This window comes from Drosophila tropicalis, unplaced genomic scaffold (assembly GCF_018151085.1).
Source record: "Drosophila tropicalis isolate 14030-0801.00 unplaced genomic scaffold, ASM1815108v1 contig_859, whole genome shotgun sequence".
Taxonomy (NCBI): Eukaryota; Metazoa; Arthropoda; class Insecta; order Diptera; family Drosophilidae; genus Drosophila; species Drosophila tropicalis.
Window position 1 is genome coordinate 7,973,238 of NW_027173353.1, and position 27,231 is coordinate 8,000,468.

General features: G+C 38.5%; 9 protein-coding genes across 10 annotated transcripts in view; 7 read left to right on the forward strand and 2 right to left on the reverse strand.

Annotated features, from left to right (window-relative positions):
- Window positions 1-23,767, reverse strand: part of Ino80 (chromatin-remodeling ATPase INO80) — a 41,879-nt gene extending 18,112 nt beyond the window's left edge. The window contains exons 1-8 of the mRNA XM_068297168.1: window positions 23,393-23,767; window positions 23,124-23,329; window positions 20,884-23,060; window positions 20,672-20,815; window positions 20,431-20,608; window positions 20,037-20,368; window positions 19,712-19,973; window positions 19,482-19,649 (exon numbers count right to left, since the gene is read on the reverse strand). Of these exons, the coding sequence (XP_068153269.1) occupies window positions 19,482-19,649; window positions 19,712-19,973; window positions 20,037-20,368; window positions 20,431-20,608; window positions 20,672-20,815; window positions 20,884-23,060; window positions 23,124-23,329; window positions 23,393-23,675 (3,750 nt within the window). The 5' untranslated portion in view covers window positions 23,676-23,767. The remainder of the gene's footprint in view (window positions 1-19,481; window positions 19,650-19,711; window positions 19,974-20,036; window positions 20,369-20,430; window positions 20,609-20,671; window positions 20,816-20,883; window positions 23,061-23,123; window positions 23,330-23,392) is intronic.
- LOC137581980 (putative serine protease K12H4.7) lies at window positions 746-2,385 on the forward strand. Its single transcript, XM_068296400.1, has 6 exons — window positions 746-846; window positions 911-1,092; window positions 1,153-1,388; window positions 1,442-1,640; window positions 1,708-1,865; window positions 1,934-2,385. Exons 1-6 carry the CDS (start codon window positions 748-750, stop codon window positions 2,383-2,385), a joined length of 1,326 nt encoding a protein of 441 aa, XP_068152501.1. The 5' UTR covers window positions 746-747.
- On the forward strand, window positions 3,801-5,702 carry LOC137582710 (putative serine protease K12H4.7). Its single transcript, XM_068297352.1, has 7 exons — window positions 3,801-4,030; window positions 4,095-4,276; window positions 4,339-4,574; window positions 4,639-4,870; window positions 4,930-5,102; window positions 5,166-5,465; window positions 5,525-5,702. The coding sequence occupies exons 1-7, from the start codon at window positions 3,815-3,817 to the stop codon at window positions 5,629-5,631; spliced, it is 1,446 nt and encodes a 481-aa protein (XP_068153453.1). The 5' UTR covers window positions 3,801-3,814; the 3' UTR covers window positions 5,632-5,702.
- LOC137582709 (putative serine protease K12H4.7) lies at window positions 5,922-7,652 on the forward strand. Its single transcript, XM_068297351.1, has 4 exons — window positions 5,922-6,187; window positions 6,257-6,438; window positions 6,494-7,128; window positions 7,188-7,652. The coding sequence occupies exons 1-4, from the start codon at window positions 5,951-5,953 to the stop codon at window positions 7,583-7,585; spliced, it is 1,452 nt and encodes a 483-aa protein (XP_068153452.1). The 5' UTR covers window positions 5,922-5,950; the 3' UTR covers window positions 7,586-7,652.
- On the forward strand, window positions 8,672-10,475 carry LOC137582355 (thymus-specific serine protease-like). Its single transcript, XM_068296858.1, has 5 exons — window positions 8,672-8,932; window positions 9,002-9,183; window positions 9,242-9,706; window positions 9,774-9,949; window positions 10,006-10,475. Exons 1-5 carry the CDS (start codon window positions 8,705-8,707, stop codon window positions 10,404-10,406), a joined length of 1,452 nt encoding a protein of 483 aa, XP_068152959.1. The 5' UTR covers window positions 8,672-8,704; the 3' UTR covers window positions 10,407-10,475.
- Window positions 12,044-13,849, forward strand: LOC137582514 (thymus-specific serine protease-like). Of its 2 annotated transcripts, XM_068297090.1 has the most exons (5): window positions 12,044-12,314; window positions 12,380-12,561; window positions 12,621-13,085; window positions 13,155-13,330; window positions 13,392-13,849. In XM_068297090.1, the coding sequence occupies exons 2-5, from the start codon at window positions 12,386-12,388 to the stop codon at window positions 13,793-13,795; spliced, it is 1,221 nt and encodes a 406-aa protein (XP_068153191.1). In that variant the 5' UTR covers window positions 12,044-12,314; window positions 12,380-12,385; the 3' UTR covers window positions 13,796-13,849. The 2 variants fall into 2 exon arrangements, with proteins under 2 accessions (XP_068153191.1, XP_068153192.1); XM_068297091.1 differs by lacking the exons at window positions 12,044-12,314; window positions 12,380-12,561 and having other exon boundaries at window positions 12,911-13,089.
- Window positions 14,468-16,127, forward strand: LOC137583081 (putative serine protease K12H4.7). The gene is made up of 5 exons (XM_068297978.1): window positions 14,468-14,656; window positions 14,720-14,901; window positions 14,959-15,423; window positions 15,487-15,662; window positions 15,724-16,127. Exons 1-5 carry the CDS (start codon window positions 14,468-14,470, stop codon window positions 16,125-16,127), a joined length of 1,416 nt encoding a protein of 471 aa, XP_068154079.1.
- LOC137582576 (uncharacterized) lies at window positions 18,286-19,453 on the reverse strand. The gene has a single exon (XM_068297169.1). It carries the CDS (start codon window positions 19,387-19,389, stop codon window positions 18,370-18,372), a length of 1,020 nt encoding a protein of 339 aa, XP_068153270.1. The 5' UTR covers window positions 19,390-19,453; the 3' UTR covers window positions 18,286-18,369.
- Window positions 23,768-24,049: 282 nt separating the features above from the next.
- Aptx (aprataxin) lies at window positions 24,050-26,765 on the forward strand. Its single transcript, XM_068296379.1, is given in 6 exon segments — window positions 24,050-24,230; window positions 24,288-24,513; window positions 24,572-24,821; window positions 24,994-25,087; window positions 25,089-25,199; window positions 25,255-26,765. Coding segments are annotated over 6 exon segments (2,193 nt in total). The 5' UTR covers window positions 24,050-24,077; the 3' UTR covers window positions 26,614-26,765.
- Window positions 26,766-27,231: the final 466 nt, after the last annotated feature.

The window sequence follows — 27,231 nt, forward strand, 5'->3', positions numbered from 1 at the left end:
GTAAATATTTACCCTTAAAAATCACAGCTTTCAATTGCCCTAAAACTTGCGTCATAACTGATATCGTTAGGAACTCGAGTCAGCATTAAGTACTTTCATTCAAAATCAAAATAAAACTAAACATTTAATTAATCTTAGCAACTTTGTATTTTCCACACTAAGAACGGAATTTGAATTTCGGAGAAGTAAATAATACTTAACAATGCCAAGTCAACAGTTTAGAGTATTAAAATGATTAGGACATTTCTTCTTCTATAGATAACTCTTTCATTTCAGATCTTTAATTGTTTGTTAATTATTCAACCTAAACCTACTCTGGTCAACTGTTTGGAGAATTGCAACTAAAAGTTCGTGAGCAGTACCAAAACCACTTGGTCCATTTTGATGGGATCGTGGCAATTGCCAAGACATGGTTAAGATATGGTTTCCATAACCGATTTGGACTATCGGGAATTCGAAAAGGTCAAAGAGCATTATGACTTGTTAACTACAAGAAAATAAACTCTATTAAGTCATTTTTATTTGACCCTGTCGACATTTCGTGAGATCGATGTCATTAAATTAGTTTCAAATAAATATTTTAAAGCGTTTCTAAACATTTGGTTATGGCAATTTGTTAAATTTAAGCATGACAAGTATAGATTCTCTATATAAGCCGACATATAACTATACTTTTTACCTCAGTGTTCGATTAAAATGAAAGTAGGAATATCAATATGGCTCTTTTTATTGTTCATTGGATGCATAATGTCAGACGAATTCCATGATAAATTTCAAGAAAAGTTTGATTGGATTGAACAAAAAGTTGATAATTTTAATGCCAGTGACAATAGAACATGGAAAATGGTAAGAAGAATGGTTTAAATTCTACTTCCTGTAACTTGATCAATCTTTTTTAATTCTTTTGTAGAGATATTCTTACACCAATCGTTATTTCAAGCCCGGAGGTCCTATAATGATTAATGTGGGAGGAGAATGGTCGATTAGTATGAAGGCTCCTCTATTGGGCTTGTTCTATGAGATGATTGAAGAATTTCATGGTTATGGGTTTAGTACCGAACATCGTTATTATGGTAAAAGTTTTCCAGTGGCGTAAGTAGGATAATTGCATTCATTGTATCCAAATTTACTTTTAAATAATCTAAATTTCAGAGATTTAAGTATGAAGAATTTGAAATATTTGAGTACAGAACAAGCCTTGGCCGATTTGGATTACTTTATTAAGTATCAAAAGTCGAAAATAAAAGGTCTGAGCAATTCAAAAGTCATTATGGTTGGCTGTTCATATGCTGGGGGCATGGTAACATGGTTTCGTAAATATTATCCCCAATCAATAGACGCTGGTTGGGCATCTGGAGCGGCTCTACATCATGCTCTAGACTATAGTGGTAAGTTTGTAGATTAAAAGAAAATTCAATCAATTAATTAATTTATTTTTCAGATGGTCTAATTAGTGTGGGTAAATCGATAAGAAAAATTTGCGGTGATTCTGGTTACAATCTTGTGGAAAGGATGAGTCTATCATACTGGCATCACAAGAGACAAAATGATTCTACTTATTTGGAACTAGAAGCTAAGAATCTAACTATACATTTGGAACATATAACTGAAATATTTTCAACCGAAGTGCAACATCGTAAGTAAGTATTATTTGAGAGTCTGTCAATTTTATATTATTTCTATATGTGTTTCTCAACGACTCTTCAGTTTTACCTATATGAAAGGCATTTGCCGCAACATGACCACGACTAGGAATAACGATATATTTAAATTTTCTGAATTCCTCGGTTATCTGGCCACAAAAATTCCACATCTTTATAGTTTTGATAATGCTGATAGTTTAAAGGTTGATGAAAATACTTTTGGTAGGATTTTTCAAATTCTCGTAAATTAGAAAGTATGTTCTGCTAAATGTCGATTATTTAATGTATAGGACGTCAATGGCTCTGGCAAAGTTGCAATGGAATGGGTGCTTTTATGACCACATCGTCGGTTCATCAACCATTTGGCCAATACAAGATGCCCTTCACGGAGGTTATTGGCAAATGTAAAAAACAATTCGGTGACAAATACACCATTGATTACGTCAGTAGCATGGTCGACAGCACAAATATTCGTCATGGTGGCTATGAGCCAAATGTAACACACATTTATTTCACTCATGCCGAAGACGATCCTTGGAAATATACGGGAATCCACGATGAACGAGCCACCATAATACCAGGGATTGGCCACTGCCATGATTTGAGGCAACGCAATGTGAAAGATTGGCCTCTCACAAGAGCGGCCAAAGAACACGGTGTCGAACTGATGCGCCAATGGATCAATAAATCGAAAAACATTGTTATAACTCACTCAATTGATAATGTGAATAGTTTGTTGTAAATCAATTGTCAATTAGTTTTTCAAATACATGGCGTCATTTCAAGTTAAAATTTTTATTAGCGAGTTTGTTCAAGAAATTTCAAGCACTTGAATTGTTCTTGTATAACCTTTATCTGTTATAGGAACTTTTGCAATAACAAAACAATGTATTAACTCAATTTGAAGTAGCTTTAGTTACAGTAAATTTACAACTGCATATACATTTGCTGACATCACATTGTTAAGGGAACCCAAGACTTTTTAACACTGACGCAGTTTTGATTGCAAAAAAAAAACTTTTTAAAATCAGGCGTAGAATTTATATTTTCCGTGACGCAGCTAACTTAAATTTATTAATACCTTAGCACTTTACGTGAATCAATGCAGACTTTCATTATGTTTGCTGAATTAATTAAGATTATCTTGGCCAATTAGTGCAAAAATTGCTATTGATAGACTTTGAACTAACAAAGAAGTCTCATCAAAATATTTAAAACAAAAATAGAAAATAAATTCTGTTTATTTATAATGAGAAAACTTTAAAAAAAAATTGGATCGTTTTTCGATGATTGCTCAAAAGGCAATGTAAGGCACATCCTTTCTCCCGTTAAGTTTATTCCATTTTATACTTTTATTGATGTCTCTCAGCATTAATAGTTTTAAAATCGTAATTAGGTAGATCTTTTGATCGTAAACCTTTAGAATACGAAATCTAAAAACCTTAAATTATATTTATGTAAGTAGGTTTGATAACACAGGTCTACATGATTTTTGGAGACTTTAATTTGAGAGGTGCCCCTGACTAATTCGGGAAAGCTGATGCTAAATGTGAACTCGGGTTTTGCCCATCATTCAGAACCCAATTGTTATAGGACACCTATTGAACATGAAAGACTTAAAGACTGTGTAATTCTAAGGCCTCAAAACATCAGAAAGAGAGGTAGAACATTTGGTAGGCAAATCGGGAAGTAAAGGGTATTAAAGGTGTAGAATACAAAGGAGGTACTTTAAAAATTTGCGGTTGCGATTGCATTATTAGAACACTTTGCAAAATCGATTAAATAATCACAAAAATTAATTAACAAAATTGACCATAGAATCATGGAACAATGTTGTTATCGCCAAGCATTTAAAAATAAAATCACTTTTGGGGCAACTAACTACTCTAAGGCAATTGATTGATAAGCCTCAGCCGAAGCGTTCACACTTGGCCCGATTGTTACCTTTGACAAGGTTTTGGGCCCGCAGCACTCTAAGCAAGCATGTTGGTTTATTTACAAGCTCTCAGCAAAAAAAAAAGGTAGGGAGATAATACCCAAGTTGAATAGGCCCACTTAAGTAGGTTTTTGACTAGGGTTAGTAGTGTGGGCTAGATAAGATTTGCTCGCTTGGTTTATATACCACACAATTCAGTGCAGAATTTCAAACAGTCTGCAGTTAACATTCAACGATGAAACTTTGGTTAAGTACCAGCTTTGCGCTGATTCTGGCGGCATCGCTATTAGCCCAGGCTAAGGGGGATACGATTTTCCAGCAAACTTTCAAGAAATTGCATAGCGAACCGCCAGTCCCAGTGAATCAGCAGCGTGTCGATCAGGTGGAAACCTTATGGATTGAACAGAAATTGGATCATTTCAACGATGAAGACACGCGCACCTGGCAAATGGTAAAACAAATTTAATGGATAGATTAAGGAATTATATAATCTATTTTGTTACTCCCATTTTTAGCGTTATATGCTAAACGACGCTTTATACGAGTCTGGTGGACCTCTTTTCATTTTCCTGGGTGGCGAATGGGAAATATCTACTGGTCGCATTACCTCTGGACACTTGTACGACATGGCTAAGGAGCACAAGGGTCTGTTGGCCTACACTGAACATCGTTTCTATGGCGAGAGCAAGCCTTTAGAGTGAGTAGTTCATTTTTAGAGGTATGATTCATTAAACTTATAATGGAGATTTTTATTTTCAGTGATCTCTCAGTGGAGAGTTTGGAATATTTGAGTGTAAAGCAAGCCCTGGCCGATTTGGCTCACTTCATTAGAACTCAAAAAGCAAACTATGCAGGTTTGGCAGATTCTAAGGTGATAATTGTAGGCGGTTCTTATTCAGCCTCCATGGTTGTGTGGTTCAAAAGAACTTATCCAGATCTAGTTGCCGGTGGCTGGTCTTCAAGTGCTCCCCTGTATGCCAAGGTTAACTTTGTAGGTAAGTGCGGGATATTCACTGCCATGAAAGAAATATCTGTATTCGAATCACTGGAACCCTTTAGAGTACAAGGAAATTACTGGCCAATCTATAGCCCAAGTGGGTGGATCTGCTTGCTATAATCGCATAGAGAAAGGCATAAGTGAGTTGGAACAATTGCTTGCCGACAAACGTGGAGCCGAGGTCAAGGCTTTGCTGAAACTGTGCGAGCCCTTCGATGTAAATAGCGATTTGGATGTATGGACCTTGTTCAGTGAAATATCTGATATATTTGCTGGCGTTGTTCAGACCCACAAGTAAGTAGCAACTAGCCTTTGGAAAAGTTTGATCCTTTATTATATTATTTTTTTTTTAGTGCCGGTCAAATTGAGGGAGTTTGCGATAAGATTCTATCTGAACCCGATGATCTTGTTGGCGTGACCAGCTATCTGCTGGGTGTATTCGAACAGAGCGGTGGCAAGTGCAACGATTTGAGCTATAAGGCTATACTCAGTGAGCTACTCGAGACCAAATATACGGGCAACATAAGTGAGGAAGACTGCTGGATAGGACCAGAAGAAATGTTATTCATTTGAATTGTTTCTTTTGCAGTGCGCCAATGGATCTATCAGACTTGCAATGAGTATGGCTGGTATCAAACCTCTGGATCAAGCAATCAACCTTTTGGCACCAAATTCCCCTTGACTCTCTATACCACTATGTGTGCTGATATCTTTGGCGAGAAATTCTCGAATGAGTTTATCACAAATCAAGTTTGGGATACAAATGAATACTTTGGACGCCTTGAACCTGGTGTATATGATATTCACATCACTCATGGACAATTGGATCCATGGCGGGCCATGGGTATACAAGATGAATCACTGGAATTGGTAGCCACGGTTATACCAGGTGAGTTCAGAGTGGCTGCTAATGATCACTCTTATGATTAATCTCTTTAATTTTTATAGACTATGCCCATTGCAAGGACTTTGGTTCGATCAGTGATAGTGATAACGAGGAAATGCGTGATTCCAAACTGGCTGTAGCGGAACTAGTTCGCAAATGGGTTCAATAAATGCTTCAAGTATTTTAATTTTAAACTTGATTTCAAAGACAAAATAAAATTGTTTCCATTTTATAAATATACCTTAAGAGTTGTCGCCTCTGTGATTTCCTTGGTAATCTTTTGACTAAGTAAAGCCTTTACAATTTATAATGGTCAAGTAATCTAGCAAAGTTTCCCATTCTAGTTAACCTTTATCAAATCAAACGTCCAAATTTATGATCTTTACACTTATCGTTGACCATATAATTATTATTTAACGCCAACTCACACTGTTTCTTGTTGCGTTTAAAAAGCGAATGATGGCCATTTGTGAATTTCACTTGTGAAAATGTCGACTATGCGTACGGTAATTGGGCTCGCACTTGCCCTGGTCTTAAGTCTTTCATTGGCGCATGGTGTCGAATGGAAAAATGGCAAAGATCTGCCAATATTGGTGAAAACCATGAAAGAACTTTATCGTGGACCACCCAAGCAGACAGTTCTAAAGCGTGCCAGTGTGGAGGAAAAATGGATAACCCAGAAATTGGATCATTTCGATGAGAGCAATACGCAAACCTATCAAATGGTATGTCCAGCCACCAGCAGGGACAAAGTTCAGTGCAGAAAAAATGTTATATATATGTATTTTTTCTAGCGCTATTTGGTCAACGATGAATTTCAAGAGGAGGGGAGCCCCATTTTCATTTATTTGGGTGGCGAATGGGAAATTGAAGACAGCATGGTCAGCGCTGGTCATTGGTATGACATGGCCGCGGAGCACAAGGGTGTCCTGATCTATACAGAACATCGTTATTATGGTGAAAGTATTCCCACAACGTAAGTTACAAAGATGACGACTACTCTAAGCACATTTAACGGATTGTACTTGCAGCACCATGTCCACGGAACATTTGCAATATTTGCATGTGAAGCAAGCTCTGGCCGATGTCGCTCATTTTATTGAGACCTACAAGTCGGAGAATTCTCAATTGACCAATTCAAAAGTTTTGCTAGCTGGTGGTTCATATTCAGCCACTATGGTTGTGTGGTTTAAGCGTCTCTATCCCGATTTGGTCGAAGGTGGTTGGGCCTCAAGTGCTCCTTTGTTGGCTAAGGTTGATTTCACCGAATACAAAGAGGTTGTGGGTCGTGCTTTCCTTGAATTGGGTGGCCAGCAGTGCTATAATCGCATCAATAATGGCATTGCCGAATTGGAATCAATGTTCGATAACAATCGAGCTGCCGAAGCAAGAGCCATGCTACGTTTGTGTAGCTCGTTTGACGACAAAAACGATCTGGATTTATGGTCATTGTTTGGCAGTATTTCCAATATCTTCTCTGGTGTGGCCCAATATCAAAGATATGGAGAGATTGAATACTATTGTGATTTCTTGCTTAGTTTCGATGACGATGCCACAGCTATTGCTAACTTTGCCTACTGGGCATGGGGTTACCCTTCATGCATCGATGCCCGCTACTCCGGCACTGTGGAGTATTATCTATGGGCCATTGACAACTTTGGTTCCTGTAAGTTTTGGTTGTTGTTTTCATTTAAATATTTTCTAATTGCTATATTTCTCTTGCAGCTCGTCCCTGGTACTATCAGACTTGCAACGAATATGGTTGGTATCAATCGTCTGGATCTAACAATCAACCCTTTGGCAAAAAATTCCCCGCCCTTCTCTATACAACTCTCTGTGCTGATGTCTTTGGCTCACAGTTTACTAATGAAAACATTGGATTAAGCGTTAGTCAGACGAATATTGATTTTGGTGGTAAGGCTCCCGAAGTAGAGAATATCTATATGACACATGGTGGTCTGGATCCCTGGAATCCCATGGGTCACGGAGTCACAGAGGGTGCCACTGTCATAACAAATGCATCCCACTGTGCCGATTTTGGTTCCATTAGTACGAGTGATACAGCTGAAATGCGCGCGTCTAAGGAACGTTTGGCTGAGCTGGTGCGCGAATGGTTGGCCTAAATTTATGGGTCTAGATAAGTTCTTGATAACAATCAAAAAGAAAATATACAACAAGAATTTTCTAATACTTTTTTATCGTTGTTTATAATGGGTTATTCTATTTCAGTGGTCAATCTATTACGAAATCAATGTTCTATCTTTGCCATTTCTGGTGTAGATAATAAATAACTAGAAATAATTCCAAGTAAATTCAATGCCTCCTAAAGGTATGCAACACTTTCCAATGCAGTTTTAAAGTCATGGTGATGAATGTAGGATGTAAAAGGCAATGTAAGATGTAAGAACAAAGTAGTTCAACACACAATATACCACATTTTGACCTGCCATTTTACTTTAATTTGATTGGTAAACAATTTGCTCAATAAATAAATAGTAAAATCAAACTAGAAAACATTTTTCTCTTTCCAATCTATGCATTAAAGCACGTAGAATATTTTTAGTTTGTCTAATTAAACAAATTTTCACTTAAACTTCTAAACATTTCTAAGCATTTTGCAATATTGGACACCACTGTGTGGGGAAATGTTTGGCTAACCAATGTCGTAATTTCCTAACGTTTCTGATACGAGCTACGGTGGCCATCACCTTATATCACATCAATGCCAATGATCGCTCCTGGCCCGTAGGAAACGTGACAAAAGTAAATGGGTTATTGTCAGCCAAGTGCATAATACCCGGGTACTTAAATAGATAATGTAGAATTAAGTTGCTTATATTTATGATGAGGATTATATGATAAGTTAGTAATAAAAAAAATATTGCAATTTCTATATTCAGACCAAAGAAGGTCAATATTCGAATGGGGGAAAAATAACAGAATATGTTTCAAACGGTTTAGATATCAAATTCAAAGATACCAAATTTTTCTCGAAATAAATTAACTTATTGTTTATAAGATATTTAAGTAAATTCTTATATTAAAGCAAAGAAAAGTATCACAATACACGTGAGAATGCACTTCAATTACATCTTATCAACATTTGTTATGTTCCTTTCAATCGCAGAGCACTATCAATTAAGCCCTCGAAGAGTAGTGCCTTATATTGGTTTTAAATAAAAAGACCTGGTATTGAGGTAGGAAATCATTCGCAAACAAGTGAACTAACTAACAAGAACAAGATGAAGTATTTTCTAATTGCACTAACAATCCTGGCACCTCTTACTGCTGCAGCCAGTATGGGAGAGGATAAGAAACCAGCTATTAAATCAGCATTTGTGGAATCCTTGGAGCAACTGCATAGACCGCCACTTCTAGAACCTGCCTTGAAACGTGCCAATGTGGAGACTCGTTGGTTTACCCAATTTCTAGACAATTTCGATGCGAGTAATAATGCTACCTGGCAGAATGTAAGATCCTTCATCAAAAACAAGGCATACAATTAAAAGCCAACTAATAATAATATTCAAACCTTGCAGCGCTACATGATCAATGAAGATTACTATGTGGAGGGATCACCAATTTTTGTCTATTTAGGAGGTGAGTGGGCCATCGATGCGTCTGGCATATCCTCAGGACTCTGGGTTGATATTGCCAAGCAGCATAATGGCTCTCTCCTCTATACCGAACACCGTTTCTTTGGCGAAAGCATTCCCATCAAGTAAGTTACCTTTTATTAACTTTTAAGACTATCTTTAATCAAGTTGTCTAACTTTCAGGCCACTCTCCACGAAGAATCTGAAATATCAATCGGTTGATCAGGCATTGTACGATGCCTACTCAATTATCGAATCTTTGCTACAGACGGATAAATATAATGGTTCCAAAGTCGTTGTCTCTGGGTGTTCATACTCAGCCTCAATGGCCACTTGGATGCGACAATGGTTTCCCGATGTTGTAAGGGGTAGCTGGGCCTCATCGGCTCCACTAGTGGCTAAAGTTGATTTTGCCAAATACATGGTAGTAATTGGAAAGGCATACAATGATTTAGGGGGCGAATACTGCTATAATCTGATAGACAATGCCACCACATACTATCAGAACTTATTTGCCACTGGTCAAGGTGAAAAAGCCAAAACAGAATTGAATCTCTGTGAGGATTTCGATGTCGATAGCGAGAGCGATCAATGGCAAATCTTCAGTACCATTGCAAATATATTTGCTGCTATTGCTCAATATCAAAAGTGAGTATAATATGAGAGTTAAATATAGGTTCACAGAAACATATAACTTAGTCTCTTTCTGTTTTAGACCCCAGAACTATGATTTGCCCCAATATTGCTCCGTTCTGAGAAGTTTCAGTGATGATGATGCCACCGCCTTGTCCAAATTTGTTCAGTGGCGTTTAAAGAAACCTGCTTGCGTTCAAGCAACCTATCAAGGAGCTGTCGACTACTACAAATGGTCTAAGAACAACTATGACGGCTGTAAGTATCTGACAACAATCGCTTTTCAATCGCTTACACTTTTCGAAAACTTTCAGCTGGCTTGGGTTGGACCTATCAGACTTGCAACGAATTCGGTTGGTTCCAATCATCGGCTAGCAGTAAGCAACCGTTTGGCGATTCTTTCCCTGCCACCTTGTACACGGATATCTGTTATGATGTCTTTAGTTCGAATTATACTGTTGCCAATATTGACTCTAAAATTGCTGCAACCAATAAGCAATTCGGCGGACTTAATCCAGGAGTGACCAATGTCTATTTCGTTCAGGGAGCTTTGGATCCTTGGTCTAAGGTTGGTGCTGGTGTCAGCCAGGGGGCAACGATTATACCCTACGCTTCACATTGTCCGGATGTGGAGTCTATAAGTGCTAGCGATAGCGCAGAATTGCGTGCCTCCAAGGAGAAATTGGCGGAATTGGTTATCGAATGGTTGAAATAATAATAAGGAAAAATAATAAGAAATAAATAGGGAATAAATAATAATAATAATAATACTAAACCAAAAGTATCCATACGTTCATTTGATAAGCAATTAACAGAAGTTTTTTCATTATTTTGAAATAGTAATTGTTTTGACTTAAGGACCCAAGACACTTGAAATTCTTTGGAGTGATTGAAAACTGGGGCACCAAAAAAAACGAAGGGTAGCTAGGATTAGCATCCAAGTTAAACATGGAAAGTATTGCTAGAATAATCTTTTACTATCTTTATCTTTTATAAAGAACAAAAGAGTTCAAAAATCAACAGATAAAAATCAAGATTAACTTTCTTAAATTTTTCTTCTAATCTTGTTCAAAACGTATGATGTGGTTGAATCGCTAAATAAGTGAGTGAGCCAACAATTGTTCACTTATTGATGAGACAAAAACTGTTTGAAATATATTCACTCACTCATAATTTCAGGTTTTAAATTAGGACTTTTCTAATACTTTGTAAGCATGAGGTTTTTCGTTGTGCAATGTTTTCGTCGTGTGAGCGCGTCAATAAGGTAACGATTAACATGCATGCTGCATCTAAGGCCGACTTAAGCTTTTATTTCAGAGGATCCTGCTTCAAATTATCCTTGCCCCAAGCAGATTGACTTTTTTTATAAACTAGCAAAAAGAAAAAAGGAAGCCTTGCCGACCATATAAAGTATATATATTCGAATTACTGAATTGTAATTTTGCATGTACATGTATATAGAGGTTTTATATCGCGGATTAACCTGGATCGGACCACTATATCATATAGTTTCTATACAAATGGCAAAGTCACGAACAGTGACTATTCTCTTCTAAGCCATTGTCATACAATATAATATTTCTTTCTTTTGCATACCTCTTAATCAGTTTACCAAATTTAATCAAGGATGACTATACCATAAAGCTCCCATAGAAACGATCGGTCAAACACAGTGACTTGTAGGCTGTTCTTTGATAAGTCGTTTGATGAAAAAATTGTTTTTCACTTCGGCTTGTTCTTAGTTGAATAAAGGTAACATTATTCTATGAACTCTTTCCGTTTTTAAATTATAATTTTTATTAAAAGGATCAAAGTCTCAAACAATAATGCAAAGATACCAGAGACCACACTGTTTGTATATGATTCATTATACCTGATTAGAAATAAATATGGAATCAATAAACAAATAAAGTCGTAACGATTTGGTTACGTTTTACGGTAGCCATCAGCTTACATCACAATCTCGTGAATCGTGTGTGATAATGATCGCCCTCCCCCACTTAAAGGTAACGTAACATAAGTAAATAAATTATTGTTGACCAAATGCATAATACTTAAAGCTCGTATAGATAATTGCAAGGTAAACTAGTTATATTTATGATCAGGATCAAATTATAAAGAAAGGATTGCGCAATACTAAAAGCCAAGTTTAAAGGGAAAGGATTAGAAGTCTTATGGAAGCAGAATGTCTACACTTAACCAGAATCAATACATAACCATGTAATAAATTGATGTAACGCTTCAATTTCATGTTATCAATATATAAACACTTAAGCCCTCAAAGGAAAATACAGTTTATTTTTTTGAATAAATAGGCCAAGCATTGGAATTGGAAATCATTCGCAAACAAGTGAACTAACTAACAAGAACAAGATGAAGTATTTTTTTAATCGCCGTGACAATCCTGGTACCTCTAACTACCGCAGCCAGTGTGGGAAGAGATCTAGGAGCAGATGAGCAGTCTAAGGTACCACCTATCAAATCGGCCTTTATACAATCTTTGGAACAACTGCATAGACCGCCACCTCTAAAACCTGCCCTGAAACGTGCCAATGTGGAAACTCGCTGGTTCACCCAATTTCTAGACAATTTTGATCCTGAAAATAATGCCACCTGGCAGAATGTAAGATCCTTGATCGAAAATAGGTAAACTAGGTATGATTAATAAAATTTTCAAATTTTTTCCAGCGTTACATGATCAACGAAGATTATCATGTAAATGGATCGCCAATTTTTATTAATTTGGGTGGAGAATGGGCCATTAATGCCGCCGGTATATCTTCAGGACTCTGGGTTGATATTGCAAAGCAACACAATGGCTCTCTCATATATACCGAGCATCGATTCTTCGGCGAAAGTATACCAATAAAGTGAGTTTAAACTTTAGGACCTTCAATTATTTTGACTCACTAATTTCTACTACTTTAAGGCCATTTTCAACTGAGAACCTAAAATATCAGTCAGTTGACCAGGCTTTATTCGATGTTGTCGCACTTATTGATTCTCTGCTAGAAACGGAAAAATATAATGGTTCGAAAGTAGTTGTATCTGGCTGTTCATATTCAGCCACAATGGCTACTTGGTTGCGTAAAGAGTATCCGGATGTCATCCAAGGAAGTTGGGCGTCTTCGGCTCCCCTTGTGGCCAAAGTGGATTTCTCAGATTACATGGTAGTGGTCGGAAAGGCTTACAGAAAGTTAGGCGGTGATTATTGCTATAATCTGATAGACAATGCCACCACATACTATCAGAACTTATTTGCCACTGGTCAAGGTGAAAAAGCCAAAAAGGAATTGAATCTCTGTGAGGACTTTGATGTCGATAGCGAGAGCGATCAATGGCAAATCTTCAGTACAATAGCAAATGTCTTTGCTGACATTGCTCAATATCAGAAGTGAGTAAGTAACTTAATCAAGAAATGGAGTTAAGACAGAACTAACAATTTTATCGAACTCTTCTTAAGACCCGACAACTACGACTTGCCCAAATACTGCTCAGTTCTGAGAAGCTTCAGTGACGATGATGCCGTCGCCTTGTCCCAATTTGTTCAATGGCGTTTGAAGAGACCCGAATGTATACCAATCACTTATCAAGGAGCTGTAGACTACTACAAATGGTCCATGGACCACTATCACGGCAGTGAGTATCTCACTAGAACTTTAATCTTTACAGTTAACAACTGTAATTATACAATTTTTAGGTGGCATTGCTTGGACTTATCAAACTTGCAACGAGTTCGGTTGGTTCCAATCGTCCGGCGGCAGAAAACAACCATTCGGCAAATCTTTCCCTGCCACTTTGTACACGGACACATGTTCTGATGTCTTTAGTTCGAATTATACTGTTGCCAACATTGACTCTAAAATTGCTGCAACCAATAAGTATTATGGCGGACTCAATCCAGGAGTGACCAATGTATATTCCGTACAGGGAGCTTTGGATCCTTGGTCTAAGGTCGGGGCAGGCGTCAAGCAGGGGGCAATTATTATACCCAATGCTTCACATTGTCCGGATGAGGATTCCATCAGTGATGGTGATAGCGCAGAATTGCGAGCCTCCAAGGAAAAATTGGTGGAATTGGTTAGCCAATGGCTGAGCGAATAGATGATTTCTTAAATATTATTAAATACTAATATTAAAATATTCATTATTATTAAACCCTTCGAGTATTCACTTTTATTAGATAAGAGCTTAAAATTCTTTTTATATTAATCAATTTATTAGTACACAATCAAAAACTTTATAGTCTTTTTTTTCTTCCCACATGCCCTTCGCTTTTAATAAATAGGCCGATCCGATCATATTTAATCTCACGCATTAAATAAAAAGCCCATAAAAAATTTAACCCGATAGCTTTTAAATGGCTAAGTAAATCGCTTCTCATAATGATCAACAACATATACTTAATGGGGTCGAAATCGTCTCTTTCTTTGTTTTACAAACATCTGACCAATTTTAAAATAACCTCTGCAGGGGGATAAAAATACACGAAAATAAGACTTTATCGAAAAATCCGATAAAAAAAATAATATGCAAAAAAGTATTTTTAAACTCTTATTAAAATTTACAACGTTTCCACATACTCATTACTTTCAAAACAATCTACAGAACTTTCTATTAAAGTTGCAATAAAACTGTAGAATTTATGCATTCTTCAGATAACACTTTTTAACTATTAAACACTATGACTTAGGCCTTAGGGTTTTTGGAATAAATAGGCCATACAAACCTAAGGCAAATCATTCCCAAACAAGAGATCTAACTAAGAGGAACATAATGAAGTATTTTTTAATCGCCGCGACAATCCTAGTACCTCTTACTGCTGCAGCTAGCGTGAGAAGAAATTTGGGAGCAGATGGACCGCCACCTCTAAAACCTGCCCTGGAACGTGGCAATGTGGAGACTCGTTGGTTCACCCAATTTCTAGACAATTTTGATCCTGAAAATAATGCTACTTGGCAGAACGTAATATCCTTTGTCGAAAATAAGGTATACCATTTTTATAATAATAATTTCAAAACTTTACAGCGCTACATGATCAACGAAGATTACTATGTGAAAGGATCACCCATTTTTGTTTTTTTGGGAGGTAGCGTGACCATGGATTCAATATACATATCGTCAGGACTTTGGGTTGATATTGCCAAGCAGCATAATGGGTCTCTTCTAGCCATCGAACATCGTTACATTGGCGAAAGCATTCCAATCGAGTGAGTTCCTTTTGAAAACTTTCAAGAGTATCTGTAATCAAGTTTTCCAACCATTAGGCCATTTTCAACGAAGAATCTAAAATATCAATCGGTTGATCAGGCAATGCACGATGCCTTCTCAATTATCGAATCTTTGCTACAGACGTATAAATATAATGGTTCCAAAGTCGTTGTCGCTGGGTGTTCATATGCAGGAACAATGGCCACTTGGATGCGTAAAAAGTATCCGGATGTCGTACGAGGAAGTTGGGCGTCTTCGGCTCCTCTTGTGGCCAAAGTGGATTTCTCAGATTACATGGTAGTGGTCGGAAAGGCTTACAGAAAATTAGGCGGTGATTATTGCTATAATCTGATAGACAATGCCACAACATACTACCAGAACTTATTTGCTAGTGGTCGAGGAGAAAAAGCCAAAAAGGAATTAAATCTCTGTGATAATTTCGATGTCGACAATAAGAGAGATCAATGGCAAATCTTCAGTACCATTGCAAATATAATTTCTGCTATCGCTCAATATCAGAAGTGAGTAGTAAAACAAAAAACGGTGATATAAAGAACTAACAATTCTGTCGACTTCTTCTTTAGACCCGACAAACACGACATGCCCAATTTCTGTTCAGAATTAAGAAACTTCAGTGATGATGATGCCGTCGCCCTGTCCCAATTAGTTCAGTCCAAACTTAAGGAACCCGTATGTATAAACCAAACCTATCAAGGGATTGTAAACGCTCACATATGGTCTAAGAATAACTATAACGACTGTAAATTTCGGATAACAACGATAACCTTTTTGACCGCTTACACTTTTTGAAAAACTTTCAGCTGACTTGGCTTGGTTTTATTTGACTTGCAACGAACTCGGTTGGTTCCACTCGTCCGGCGGCCGAAAGCAACCATTCGGAAAATCTTTCCCTGCCCCCCTGTTCACGGACCAATGTTATGATGTCTTTGGTTCGAATTACACTGTTGCCAACATTGACTCAAAAATTGCTGCAACCAATAAAGTTTATGGTGGACTCAATCCAGGAGTGACGAATGTATATTTCGTACAGGGAGCTTTGGATCCCTGGTTGATGGCGGGCGCCGGTGTCAAGCAGGGTGCAACGATTATACCCTACGCTTCACATTGCCCGGATGTGGATTCTATAAGTGCTAGCGATAGCGCAGAATTGCGTGCCTCCAAGGAAAAATTAGTGGAATTGGTTAGCCAATGGCTGAGCGAATAAAAAATGTATCAAATTAAACTAATAAAAACCTTTAATTGAACCTATTACACCCGAAAAGCGAACACTAAAGATACTTTGAAGTAATTGAAAATAAAACCAGAGGCTGGGGCTTATATTACCCTTGCAAGTTTTTTTGTTATTTTTTCCTTACCTATAGCCGTCAAAGTGGAAAAACCTTTTACCTAAAATGTCTAATGTTTGCGAAGGAACGGGCTACTCGCAAGTTTAGAAAAACAACACAAATAAACATATTCGACTGCTAAAAAATTAAGTAAGCGAAAAATAAAAACTGAGGAAGAGGAAAACAGAAATGTTGAAAAATTTATGTAGAGGCCAAGATAACGGAAAGACCTCACAGATAACAAAATATGCAAAAAGAATTTTTAAACTTTAATTAAAAAATATTACAACTTTTTTAAACATATTTTTTTCTTCAATGCTGGGGCAAAATTTACTTTGCTAAATTGCAAAACTCTCGAATTTGACTTGTCAAATGCAAAACAATCTACAGAACTGTATTAATAGGTTGCAATAAAATTTGGAAATTTATGTATCCATCAGATACATTTCGAACTCAAGGTGTGACCACTCCAGACAGTTCAACACGGACATAGACAGAGCTCGCCTACACCCAATGAATTGCACTAAATTTGGATACGTGACTAACATACAGAAAGATTCCGTAGACTATTCGACAGACTTTTTGAAAATGTCATAAATCTTAAAAGACAGAAACTGAAAGATAAAAAACTCGTAGCAAATGATGCATGATAATGAAGGCTTTTGCTTCAAAATAACCATTAACAAAGTGTAACTGGTATAGTTTTTGGCCAAACATTTCCGTTAACAAGAACTTGAAGAAGTTGGCCAACTGAAATACCAAAGTGTTAACTTTTTGCGACAAAAAAAAGGTTGGCATGCGTAAAGACATGAATTGGAAATACTCTGTAAATTCTTAGAAATTATATTGACAGAGAAATACAAATTCTTGGCAAATGAAAACCAAAACTAAATATTGTGAAATTGAATTCAACAATTTATTTTATGACAAATCTGCATTTAGGATTTTTTAGTTATATTGTTATATTTATTTTGCTCTACCTGGAAATTTGATTTTCTGAACTTCTAAATAAGTAATGCAGAACTAATTTAAGTGCAATTATTCGCTATGTTTTTTAGTAACTTTTCATCCCAAAGTAACAACCGAAAAATTTACACTTTAACTCAAAGTCAAATGGCCAAACAAATAAAATCCAATAAAATAAAGTTAATTACAGGCATTGACAAAAACAAAGGATTAAAGGAAGAGACAGAGATAAAGAGAGAGAGAGAGAGAGAGAGGAAGATGGGAATGCCACACAACGAATTAGTCAACATCGATTTCTTTGGCCTGAGAACCAAACGTGGTAGCAACAACAACAACAAGAATAAAGCCAAATTACTTTCGGCCATGGCACAAATAACAAATCAAATTCAGTGACAAAATGATTTAGGGGCCAAGCAAAAATGTTCACACGAAATCGGTTCAAAAGAAAACAACAAAAAATCGAACAAGAAGATCACCAGGAGACATGCAAAAATATATATATACATATATTCAATCTACGACCACGAAGGGAATCCTTTCTTCTGCCTGGGAATTATTCGCAAAGAGATAGAGACCGAAAGCTATTCATTGTTACTCGATCGATAAAGATCACACGAGTAAATCATCCTATAAAAGCAATTTCTCACTATGCCAAGCAGCCGCCTGCTGCATGGCATATAAACAAGTAGTCAAGCAAATCGGCATACAAGTCAGACCAACCGCCTTGCATTTATTCTTGACTATGTATGTATATGCTTTGAATGTCCTCTGAGAACAATCGATGATAACGACTGGCGGTTTTAATAGTCAATAAACTAGTAAATACATGTTAAATTTAAATTAAATAAACCTGTCAGAATTATTTACAAAATGCTGATCCTTAACTTTTAAGTTCTCCTTAATACACAAAATTTTCTTCAACTTGAGGAAAACTCTATTTAGACCTCTGTAACAGAGTGGAATTGCACTAAGCACAGGATAAACAGATATTTCGGATAAATTCACAGCTTAAGGTCGGTCACACTATTCAAAATCGGACACTTTTTCTACTTTTAAACTAGTTGAGAAATGTCACTGATAAATTTTTCCTCTTTATATACACATCAATTTAAATACAAAACAGATTATGAAAAATATTTAAATTTTTTTATCATTTTACTTCTTTCGATCATTTTTTTGTGTCTGCAGATTATCATAGACATGCACAACGTCAGGATCATTGTGCAGGGCTTTCAAGAACTCCTCATAGCGTTTCAGTTTGCTATGAGAAAGTTTAACTAGATCGCCTTTGGGACAATATCCTTGCTCTGCATGAATGATCTTATAGCCGCAATCCTTAAGCTTAGCCACCACTTCAGTGGTGTCATTCGATTTGCACTTAAAGCGAACTGAACCACAGTCATCATTGGTGATCTCTGCACTCAAAGCCTTGCACCAGAGGGCATCTGTTTGAAGGGTATGGGCAAAGTCCTCGGAGTTCAGTGGCGTGTATTTGGGCAAAAAGCAATCAATGAGACCGAATTCCTTAAACAGTTTATGATGGGAAAATGATGCTCTATGGGCATGTAATACATTCAGCAAACGTTCTTTTGTTTCGTTCAGATTATCTGTTCGCACTTTACACACTAGAGACAGCTGTTGGCCAATGCAATCTATAAACAAGAAATGGGTAGCTTGATTTCTTTCGCTTAACTCACATTCCCTCAAAATACGTTGAACCAAGCTATAGGGCAACTGAAGAGGCGACAATTTGGCTCTCAACAACAAGTTTTGTTCAGGATCACAGGAACCCCCGCCATGATGCACAGCCATACGCAGCTCATGGGCCAATTGCTTCTCATTTGAATTTTTGGATTCCGACGGGGAATCGATCTCGAACTGCGGTTTGGTGGTTTGATTGTGGACAAAAATGCTTTTCTGTTGACTGGACGACTTCAACTTACTATTACTATGCTTTACAACAACTGGCGAGGACGAGAAACCCAAGGGTAAATCCCAATGAACAAATTTCTTGATAGCAGAGACTGTAGTCGTTTCTTTCTCGTCACTCAAGGGATCTAGTCCATTACGTTTATCCTTGGGCGATTTGATTGCAGGGGATTTAAGGAGAGCCGAACGTTGTCTGAACGATGTTAGACTGGCCTTCAAATGTGGAACTTCTTTGTTTTTTGACATTATAAAAATTTCTTACTTAAATTTACTTATTTTCGCAATCAAAATAGAATAGTTTGACTTGAATATGTTAGCTACTTTGTTCATTCACTTACCGTATCGGCAGCTGTTAGATTTATGCCCAAGCCACCGGCTCTGGTTGACAAAAGGAAAACAAATATATCCGAACGTGTTTGAAAGTCAGCTACCATATCTCGTCTGGCTGATATCTTGCTAGAGCCATCTAATCTCATATAACGATGCTTGCGATGCCACATATATTCCTGCAAGAGATTACAATCATATTAGGACATTTGCGCCACTTGGCCAGTTGAATTTGATTCACCTCGAGCAAGTCAATCATTTTGGTCATTTGGGAGTAGATTAAAACGCGATGACCCTCAGATTTGAGTCGTGTAAGCAAACTGTCGAGCACAAACAATTTGCCAGCATCTGTGATGAGTGTCTCCTTATCTGGCACCACTATGGATGACCAGCCACTGCGTGGCTTACATAGATCTAATCCAGAAGAGACCAGTTCACGACCAAAACTATTTTCGCACTGCAAATGACGAATTTGTGTCCAAGCAGCAGCACGACTCTCACAGCTAATCAAATAGATTAAAAAAGTTTATAAAAATGGAACTTTCTATGAATTTCCTTTGACTTACTATAAATGCCTTTCCACTGCTTGAACTTTTTGGCCAAGGGAATATAAAAATCTGGGCATTTCAAGCGGTTCACACTTATAGCTACGTGGCTTGCGCTGATGATGTGGAAATTTGGGCAGTAATTGAAGTGTAGTCATTTTGACATCGCTCTTCGATTTAGTTTGCACCTCAACCGACTCCAACTCTGGTTTGGGCTGCTGCTCTGCTGGTTGACTAACAATCTCTTCAGTCTTTTTCAAGACTTTGGAACGTATCACACGATGTTCAATAGTCTCTTGCATGTTGTAGGTGAAGTAATCTCCAAAAGCATAGACACTACTACCATTAGAGGTCTATAAGAAAAGAAATATATTATAGAAAGATGTTCTAATCATACATATTGGCTAACCCTTACCATGGCGGTAAACATAAACTGGCGGAGGATACTATCAGTAAACATAAAATCAGGGCAAAGTTTGTTTTCCAGCATGGGCTCCAGCAGTTGAAAGCGTGAAGAGCGCAAATCCGGCCACCATTGGCGACGATACGCTAAGAGAGGATATTTCATCAATAGACGGCGATAGTGCAGGAGGCTAAAATGAAGAAAAAAAGGTTGGCAAATGGAAGAGAATGCTACGTGCATAATAACAACTTACAAATCAATGAGACCATTTAGGGTAACATCCATTAGATCAGCCAATTCCAAATCGCAAAGACGGGTGAAGCCAAAGCATTTGTTGTCCACATTGACATCATCGACAAGAGATCGTTGCACATGGGCAGATTGAAAGATGTTGAAGCTAAGAAAGAACATATGTACATATATAGATATTTATATATTTGGACACTACCTAATCTATTTTCTTACCGATTGTAGAGCAAATGCTTGCGACTGGGCATGGATCTGTGCAGCAAGCCATCGTCAAAGATCAGGCGAGGCATCACATACTCCTGGCAACGCATTGAGAATGGACTGCGTGCATCTCGTCGCTCGAAGAGTTCGGGATGATTGCAAACCTTGCGGAATTGCATAACCAAATTCATCAAACTCGAAGCAGATGAAGAGGAGGCAGATGTTGGAGCTGTGGAACCACTGGCCAAATGTAGCAAGTCCTCAATGCGTATCTTTTGCTTGAGGGCACGATAGAGTAGCTTCTGCCGTATGGTCAATGGGCAATAGACCATGATCTCAATTTTGTCCGACAACTCGTTCTCCACATCCTTCTTGATGCGACGCAGCATGAAGGGTTTGAGGATCATGTGCAGGCGAGAAATTTGTTTTTCATCTATGCCAGTTTTGTTTTCAGCATGCGATTCGATGTCTTTGGAGAACCATTCGTTGAATTCATCATGAGAGTCGAATAGAGTGGGCATAATAAAATGGAGCAGTGCCCACAATTCGGCCATGCTATTTTGAATGGGCGTGCCACTTAGGAGGAGACGATTGCGACAACTGAAGCCCAACAGAAGTTTCCAACGCTGAGATGAAGCACTCTTAATGGCCTGAGCCTCATCCAGCACCATATATTGCCACTTAATGCGATTAAAGTACTTGTAGTCGCTAACCACCAGTTGGTAGGATGTGATCACCACATGGAAACTGGCCTCGCGTGTATGCAAATGCTTTTGATCCCAAAATTGACGTAGGATTTTCCTTTCATTGGGTGAACCCCAGTAGGGAACAACACGAAAATCGGGCACAAAGCGTGCCATTTCCTGTTGCCAATTGTGCAGAGTGGAGGCAGGAGAGATTACCAAGAACGGGCCCCACACTCCATATTTTTCGGCTATGTGACAGAGGAAGGCAATCGATTGTACTGTCTTGCCCAATCCCATTTCATCGGCCAATATGCCACTGATGCCCTGATCATAGATATTGGCCAGCCATGTCATACCTTTGATCTGGTACCCCTTGAGAGATCCCTTAAACATTTTAGGCTGCGGCAGATCCTTCACTTCCTTTTGCTCCACCTGCTGTGGCGGCGGCTCGTCTTCCTGCTCCTCCTTTATTGCCTCCTTCTTGACCACCACATCAAATGCCTTGGACTTTTGCAAATCTCTTTCCAGAGCAGCTTCTGCCTGCTCTTGAACCAACTGCTTTATTTCGCCGACATCATAATCATCATTTTTCACTTCTCGAGTTCCGTCTTCTTCCTCGTCCAACTGGCTAAGAATTCTTAATTGATCTTCCTCGGTGCCTTGGCCCAATTTCTTTGACATAAAATGCGCATACAATTCCGTTTGGGTTATTAGGAAATTGAGTTTCCTTTGTTGACGCTTCACTTCGATGAGTTCCACATCCTGTTTACGCTGCTCTTCGGCTTCGCGTTCCAGTTTCCTCCGCTGATCGCGTTCTACACGCTCGTAACGCTTCCAATAGTTAAGCATTTCGCGGGTCAAACGTTTCGCCCGCCACACAGTCTCTTTCATAATCCTCTGCGAGTTGACAGCTCTCTGGCGCACTACTTTAGAGCACATGGTAGCCACCCGCTTGCAATTGGCCAGCATCTCCTTGTGATTATTCGACTTGAGACGCTGCAGACGCCCCACTTCTTTTTTGGACATAATTTGCCAAATGCGTCGACGGCGAGCTGCCAGAATTTCCGGATTTTTGCGTTTCCGACGCACACGCGTTACTTGACCATCGGATGCGCCCACAACATCTACTTCCTCTTCGATTTCCTCTTCGTCTTCGGGGAAGTCCAACGCTAAGTTGGCCAATTCCCGTTTGTAGTCAACCTCGCCAGTATCATCTTCGTCCTCATCCTGATTGGGTAGCGTATCACCGAATGTGTATTTACCCAAATCAGAGGGATGAATCTCGCCCGACTCTGGAGAGCCCATTACAGTATGCTTCTTGCGTCCCCGTCGTTTTTGTTTGATAGGGGGCTTGGGTCCAGCTTGTGCCTCAGCCAGACGAGCCATCAGAATCTCTTGCTTAGTGCGGCGGCGTCGTTTACGCACACCAGCTGTTGCCTGTTGGCGTTCTGCAAAGATGTCATGATTGGACAGCAATCCTGTGCCATAGTAGGCATATTGAGAGTTCTGTAAGAGAATACAGAAGAGGATTAGATCATCTTGCTCACAAGGGTTGATCTCTCTACTCACTGTCTGTTTCTTATAGTAATTACTACGCTGGCGTTGTTCTCGTATATGCTCCCTTAGCATTTCTTGGATGTAATCATCTTCATTCATGCCGCCCATTTGGTCCTCTTCATCGCTTTCGGTGTCACTAAGAAGAAGATCGTACAGCCATTCCCTGTCACTGGTCAGATCGTTGAAATTGTAAAGCTGCGCCTTCACACTTTGTCGCTCTACAAAAGATGAAAAGGAACCTCAGTTGCATTTCTGCTGCAGTGTAACACACTCCCACTTACCCTCCTTGCTGCCCAGCAGTCGTTTTCTTTTGCTTTTCTTCTGGCGCTTTAATTTTACAACACCCACTGTAGAGGAATCATCAGAATCTATCACCGGCTCCGTATCCATTTCACTATCGGCATCTTCCTCCCCCTCTCCATGGGCTTCTTTCTTAATTGGCTTTAGCGCACTTCGAGCCATCTCCATAAAAGGCCGCATATTAAGGGCCTTCTCCAGACGCTGAATGTGCAGCGGCTCCGCCATGATACGCGGCTTCTTTTCGATGCCGCCGGCATTCGCCATAATTGAGTCAGCGTTCGATTTAATACACAAATATCACGTAATTTTTAATATTATTCCACATGCGTCGAGGTAAACAAATTGAATAAATAGTGCTGCCAATCGTTTGAGTTCTTCACAGTCTGGCAGCGCTTACGACTCAGCTGGGACAAATTTCTTAGAGATGGGAAATAGTTCGATAGTGTGACAGTGACTGTGACTTCCGAGTCACTTTATTAATAAATTTAGAAGTTTAACCGAATTTCCTTTTCAATATTAAAAGCACACATGAGGTTGAATTTCCATGTTTCACATTTTTTAGCTCGTTTTAAAATTGTTGGCATAAAAATTTTAATAGCCTTCATTTGTCATCTCTAATAAAATTGCTTGCCACCTCTAGTAGTGTTTTGCTTTTGTATTTTTATTATGGCTTGGCAAGGCGGTTTAGTTAAATCGATTTTAGAGCCAAAGAATCTGATTATATCCTCCGATATTGCTGTTGTTATAGCCGACAAATATCCGAAGGCCCGTCATCATTATCTAGTGCTGCCTAAAGAGGATATACCGAGCATATTTCATGTAATTGGCATAAAATTTAGAACTTTAGCTTGACTAATTTTCTAATTTTTGTTTTAGTTGAATAAAACGCATATACCATTGCTGGAGGAATTACATCTACTGGGTCGCAACATAGTCGAAATAAAGGGCAAGGAGATAAGCGACTTTCAAGTGGGTTTCCATGCCGAGCCGAGTATGCAACGTCTGCATTTACATGTGATCTCTAATGACTTTATTTCGGATAGCCTAAAGACCAAGAAACATTGGAATAGCTTCAATACAGATCTCTTTGTAACCTACGACAGTGAGTTGCACTTAAATATGGGCTGAAGAAAATCGCTAACTAAAATTACCATTTTCAGAACTCTGCCATATGCTCGAAAAGGAGAATAGTGTTCAACGCCTGTCAAAGACCCTAAAAGATCAACTCCTGGCAACTCCTTTAAAATGCAATCAGTGTGAGTTTGTGGCCAAAAATATGCCCACATTGAAGGAACACCTGCTAAACCACTGTTAATGTAAATAAACTTCGCAAGTCAGCTGTTTTTACAAGCTCATCACGTTTCCATCTCTACAAAAAAATATTTGCTATATAAACACTAAATTCCAGCAGTCGATAGGCCCCACTACTTTGACTTTATCTTGAATTGATATAGCTTTCCAAGCAATATGAAACGGCAACTCCAGAGTCAACCAGGAACTAGTTCCACCTATCCCTCCCATCTTTAGAATGAACTGACACTAAATCGGCCTCCTCCCATTCCATTTACAGGTTTACTGCAAGTTAATTCGGGTGATTTCCGCTAAAAAAAAAAATGGAAAAGACAAAGGGGCTAGAGTATTTTCGAGGAAATTTGCTGCGGCAAATATCCGACAGAAAAAAATATCTTAATCGAAAACGATGGAGCTGTGGTAGTGAATGATGTTTATCCAAAAGCTCAATATCATTTTCTAGTTGTTTCTAAAGAAGATATTGAAAATGTAACAAAGGTAATGAAAAAAATTGTCCATCCTGAAAAAAATGACAGTTCTATTGACATTTCAGCTAACGGAGGACCATCTGCCTCTGCTGGATAAAATGCTAGACCTGGCCCATAAGATTATCGAGGAGAGCGCCAAAGATCTGTCCTCGAATTTTCGCATTGGCTTTAAAACGCATGCTTTTATGAATCGTCTCAATTTACATGTAATCTCTGATGATTTTCATTCTTCGTCGATGCGTCGCATCAATCATTGGAACAGCTTCCATACGGAGTTGTTTCTACCATTTCAAACTGCCTACATGATGCTCCAAATGCAGGGAAGCATCGACGTAATGTCCCATGAGGAAGCTGAAAAACTAAAGAAAAACACCCCTCTGTCATGTGTACATTGTGACTTCAGTACAGATTCCTTCGTGGATTTAAAAGGACATATGTTTACCCATTGGATGAAACGTGAGGCTCAACGTAAGGCTGAACGTGAGCATAAGCAACGCATGGAAACTCTTACCCATGTCATGGAAACCATAAAGTTGGAGGAATTGAAGTACAAGGCCGAGCAGGAGCAACAGAATAATCAGACTGAGGAAGAAATTAAGAAGACAAAGGAGCAGGAAGAGCTTTTCAAAGCCCAACAACATCATCAGCCCAACAAATATTATCCCAATTATCAAAATCAAAATCAAGCTCATCAACGGTTTGTATCCCATAGGATGAATCGTCCACAGCAGCAACATCCAAGTAATCAGTTTCCTTATAAGAAATATGGAAATTATGAGACTCAAATGATACCCCAGCCGATCTTTGTGTCATATAACCCTCATCTGATGCCACTACCGAATGGAATCAATCCCAATAATCCATTTCGCCAGCAACCAGGTCAGTGGCTTCAACAGCGTCCGAATGTTGCGCCAAGGCCAATCTTTATTGATGGAAACCCTCAAATGCATAACCGCCAACCACATTCAAATTATCCGAATCATAATCGTCATCAAGAACCTCAATATCCTAACAATCCAAAAACACAACCGCAAAATGGCCAGCAATCGGATAATCTGAAATCCAATTTCGAGAAGAAAGACGAAGTGAAATCAAATCCAGCTGTGGGTAAACCTACGCAAGTTCCAAATCAAAAGAATCAACATCCCACATGGCAGCAAAAGAAACCGCCGTACCAGGAGCAACAACACCAATCGGAGCAATCAAAGGACAACCCTGAAAAGAAAGATGAAGCCAGCCCTAGTGAAAGCAAAGCTACTGCTGAAGCCACTTCTACTACTTCATCTGGCAAACAATATGTTAAAAAGAAGTGGCCGAAAAAGAAGCAACCAAATAAAACAGGCAACGCTGGCGGCGCTGCGGCTTCCGCCCCAGCTGATAAAACTCAATCTTCAGGACCTCAGGCAAAACCAGTTGACACTTAGATCCTATACATAAGCTTGCAATTTATTCTACTTTGCTTTTAAAACCTGTCGATATCAGCGAGGTTTAACTAACTATCATATTAATTTTTACATCAAAGATTGTTATAAACAAATTAAAGCAACATTTTATTAAAGAACTTTAAAAAACTAAAGCAAGTTAATTAAAAGCATCCCTAAAACTAAGCAAAGTCATCAAAACAAAACCTAAAGCAAAATGAAATGGTATTGGTGGGACATGAATTCATTGTAAATTGCCTCTGGCGGACATGAAAATCCTCCTACCACCACTACACTGTCCTCCTTCCACACACACACACACACACGCTCACATTCTAAATGCTCCAATTAGAGAGTACAGTTTATTCAAGTAGTTAAAGTTCAAGCTGAAATTATGAGCCCACAGCTAATTAAAACAGAATCCACAAGGCGTGGATGAAACAAGGTTAAAATAAAAAGCAAAAGAAAAAAAAATTCAATTACATATACCTACTCTTGATTACACAGTTGAAAAGTAAGTGCAAAAGTTGAAAATGGCCTTGAGTATCGATTTGGGCATTGCAAAATTGGCAGCTCAGGTGTAACATTGAGTACCTGAATGTAATATGATTACTTTTGAGC

What these genes read in the sequence shown, in the direction of transcription:
- LOC137582576 (XM_068297169.1), bottom strand. Translation starts at nt 19,389, where the DNA reads ATGTCAAAAAACAAAGAAGTTCCACATTTGAAGGCCAGTCTAACATCG.
- LOC137582709 (XM_068297351.1), top strand. Translation starts at nt 5,951, where the DNA reads ATGTCGACTATGCGTACGGTAATTGGGCTCGCACTTGCCCTGGTCTTA. An exon ending in ATACGCAAACCTATCAAATG is followed by an intron (nt 6,188 to 6,256) that starts GTATGTCCAGCC and finishes TATTTTTTCTAG; the next exon opens with CGCTATTTGGTCAACGATGA. An exon ending in CATTGACAACTTTGGTTCCT is followed by an intron (nt 7,129 to 7,187) that starts GTAAGTTTTGGT and finishes TTTCTCTTGCAG; the next exon opens with CTCGTCCCTGGTACTATCAG.
- LOC137583081 (XM_068297978.1), top strand. Translation starts at nt 14,468, where the DNA reads ATGAAGTATTTTTTAATCGCCGCGACAATCCTAGTACCTCTTACTGCT. An exon ending in ATAATGCTACTTGGCAGAAC is followed by an intron (nt 14,657 to 14,719) that starts GTAATATCCTTT and finishes AAAACTTTACAG; the next exon opens with CGCTACATGATCAACGAAGA. An exon ending in GGCGAAAGCATTCCAATCGA is followed by an intron (nt 14,902 to 14,958) that starts GTGAGTTCCTTT and finishes TCCAACCATTAG; the next exon opens with GCCATTTTCAACGAAGAATC.
- LOC137582355 (XM_068296858.1), top strand. Translation starts at nt 8,705, where the DNA reads ATGAAGTATTTTCTAATTGCACTAACAATCCTGGCACCTCTTACTGCT. An exon ending in ATAATGCTACCTGGCAGAAT is followed by an intron (nt 8,933 to 9,001) that starts GTAAGATCCTTC and finishes CAAACCTTGCAG; the next exon opens with CGCTACATGATCAATGAAGA. An exon ending in GGCGAAAGCATTCCCATCAA is followed by an intron (nt 9,184 to 9,241) that starts GTAAGTTACCTT and finishes TCTAACTTTCAG; the next exon opens with GCCACTCTCCACGAAGAATC.
- LOC137582514 (XM_068297090.1), top strand. Translation starts at nt 12,386, where the DNA reads ATGATCAACGAAGATTATCATGTAAATGGATCGCCAATTTTTATTAAT. An exon ending in GGCGAAAGTATACCAATAAA is followed by an intron (nt 12,562 to 12,620) that starts GTGAGTTTAAAC and finishes TACTACTTTAAG; the next exon opens with GCCATTTTCAACTGAGAACC. An exon ending in GACATTGCTCAATATCAGAA is followed by an intron (nt 13,086 to 13,154) that starts GTGAGTAAGTAA and finishes ACTCTTCTTAAG; the next exon opens with ACCCGACAACTACGACTTGC.
- LOC137581980 (XM_068296400.1), top strand. Translation starts at nt 748, where the DNA reads ATGTCAGACGAATTCCATGATAAATTTCAAGAAAAGTTTGATTGGATT. An exon ending in ACAATAGAACATGGAAAATG is followed by an intron (nt 847 to 910) that starts GTAAGAAGAATG and finishes ATTCTTTTGTAG; the next exon opens with AGATATTCTTACACCAATCG. An exon ending in ACCGAAGTGCAACATCGTAA is followed by an intron (nt 1,641 to 1,707) that starts GTAAGTATTATT and finishes ACGACTCTTCAG; the next exon opens with TTTTACCTATATGAAAGGCA.
- LOC137582710 (XM_068297352.1), top strand. Translation starts at nt 3,815, where the DNA reads ATGAAACTTTGGTTAAGTACCAGCTTTGCGCTGATTCTGGCGGCATCG. An exon ending in TGCCAAGGTTAACTTTGTAG is followed by an intron (nt 4,575 to 4,638) that starts GTAAGTGCGGGA and finishes GGAACCCTTTAG; the next exon opens with AGTACAAGGAAATTACTGGC. An exon ending in GGTAGCCACGGTTATACCAG is followed by an intron (nt 5,466 to 5,524) that starts GTGAGTTCAGAG and finishes TAATTTTTATAG; the next exon opens with ACTATGCCCATTGCAAGGAC.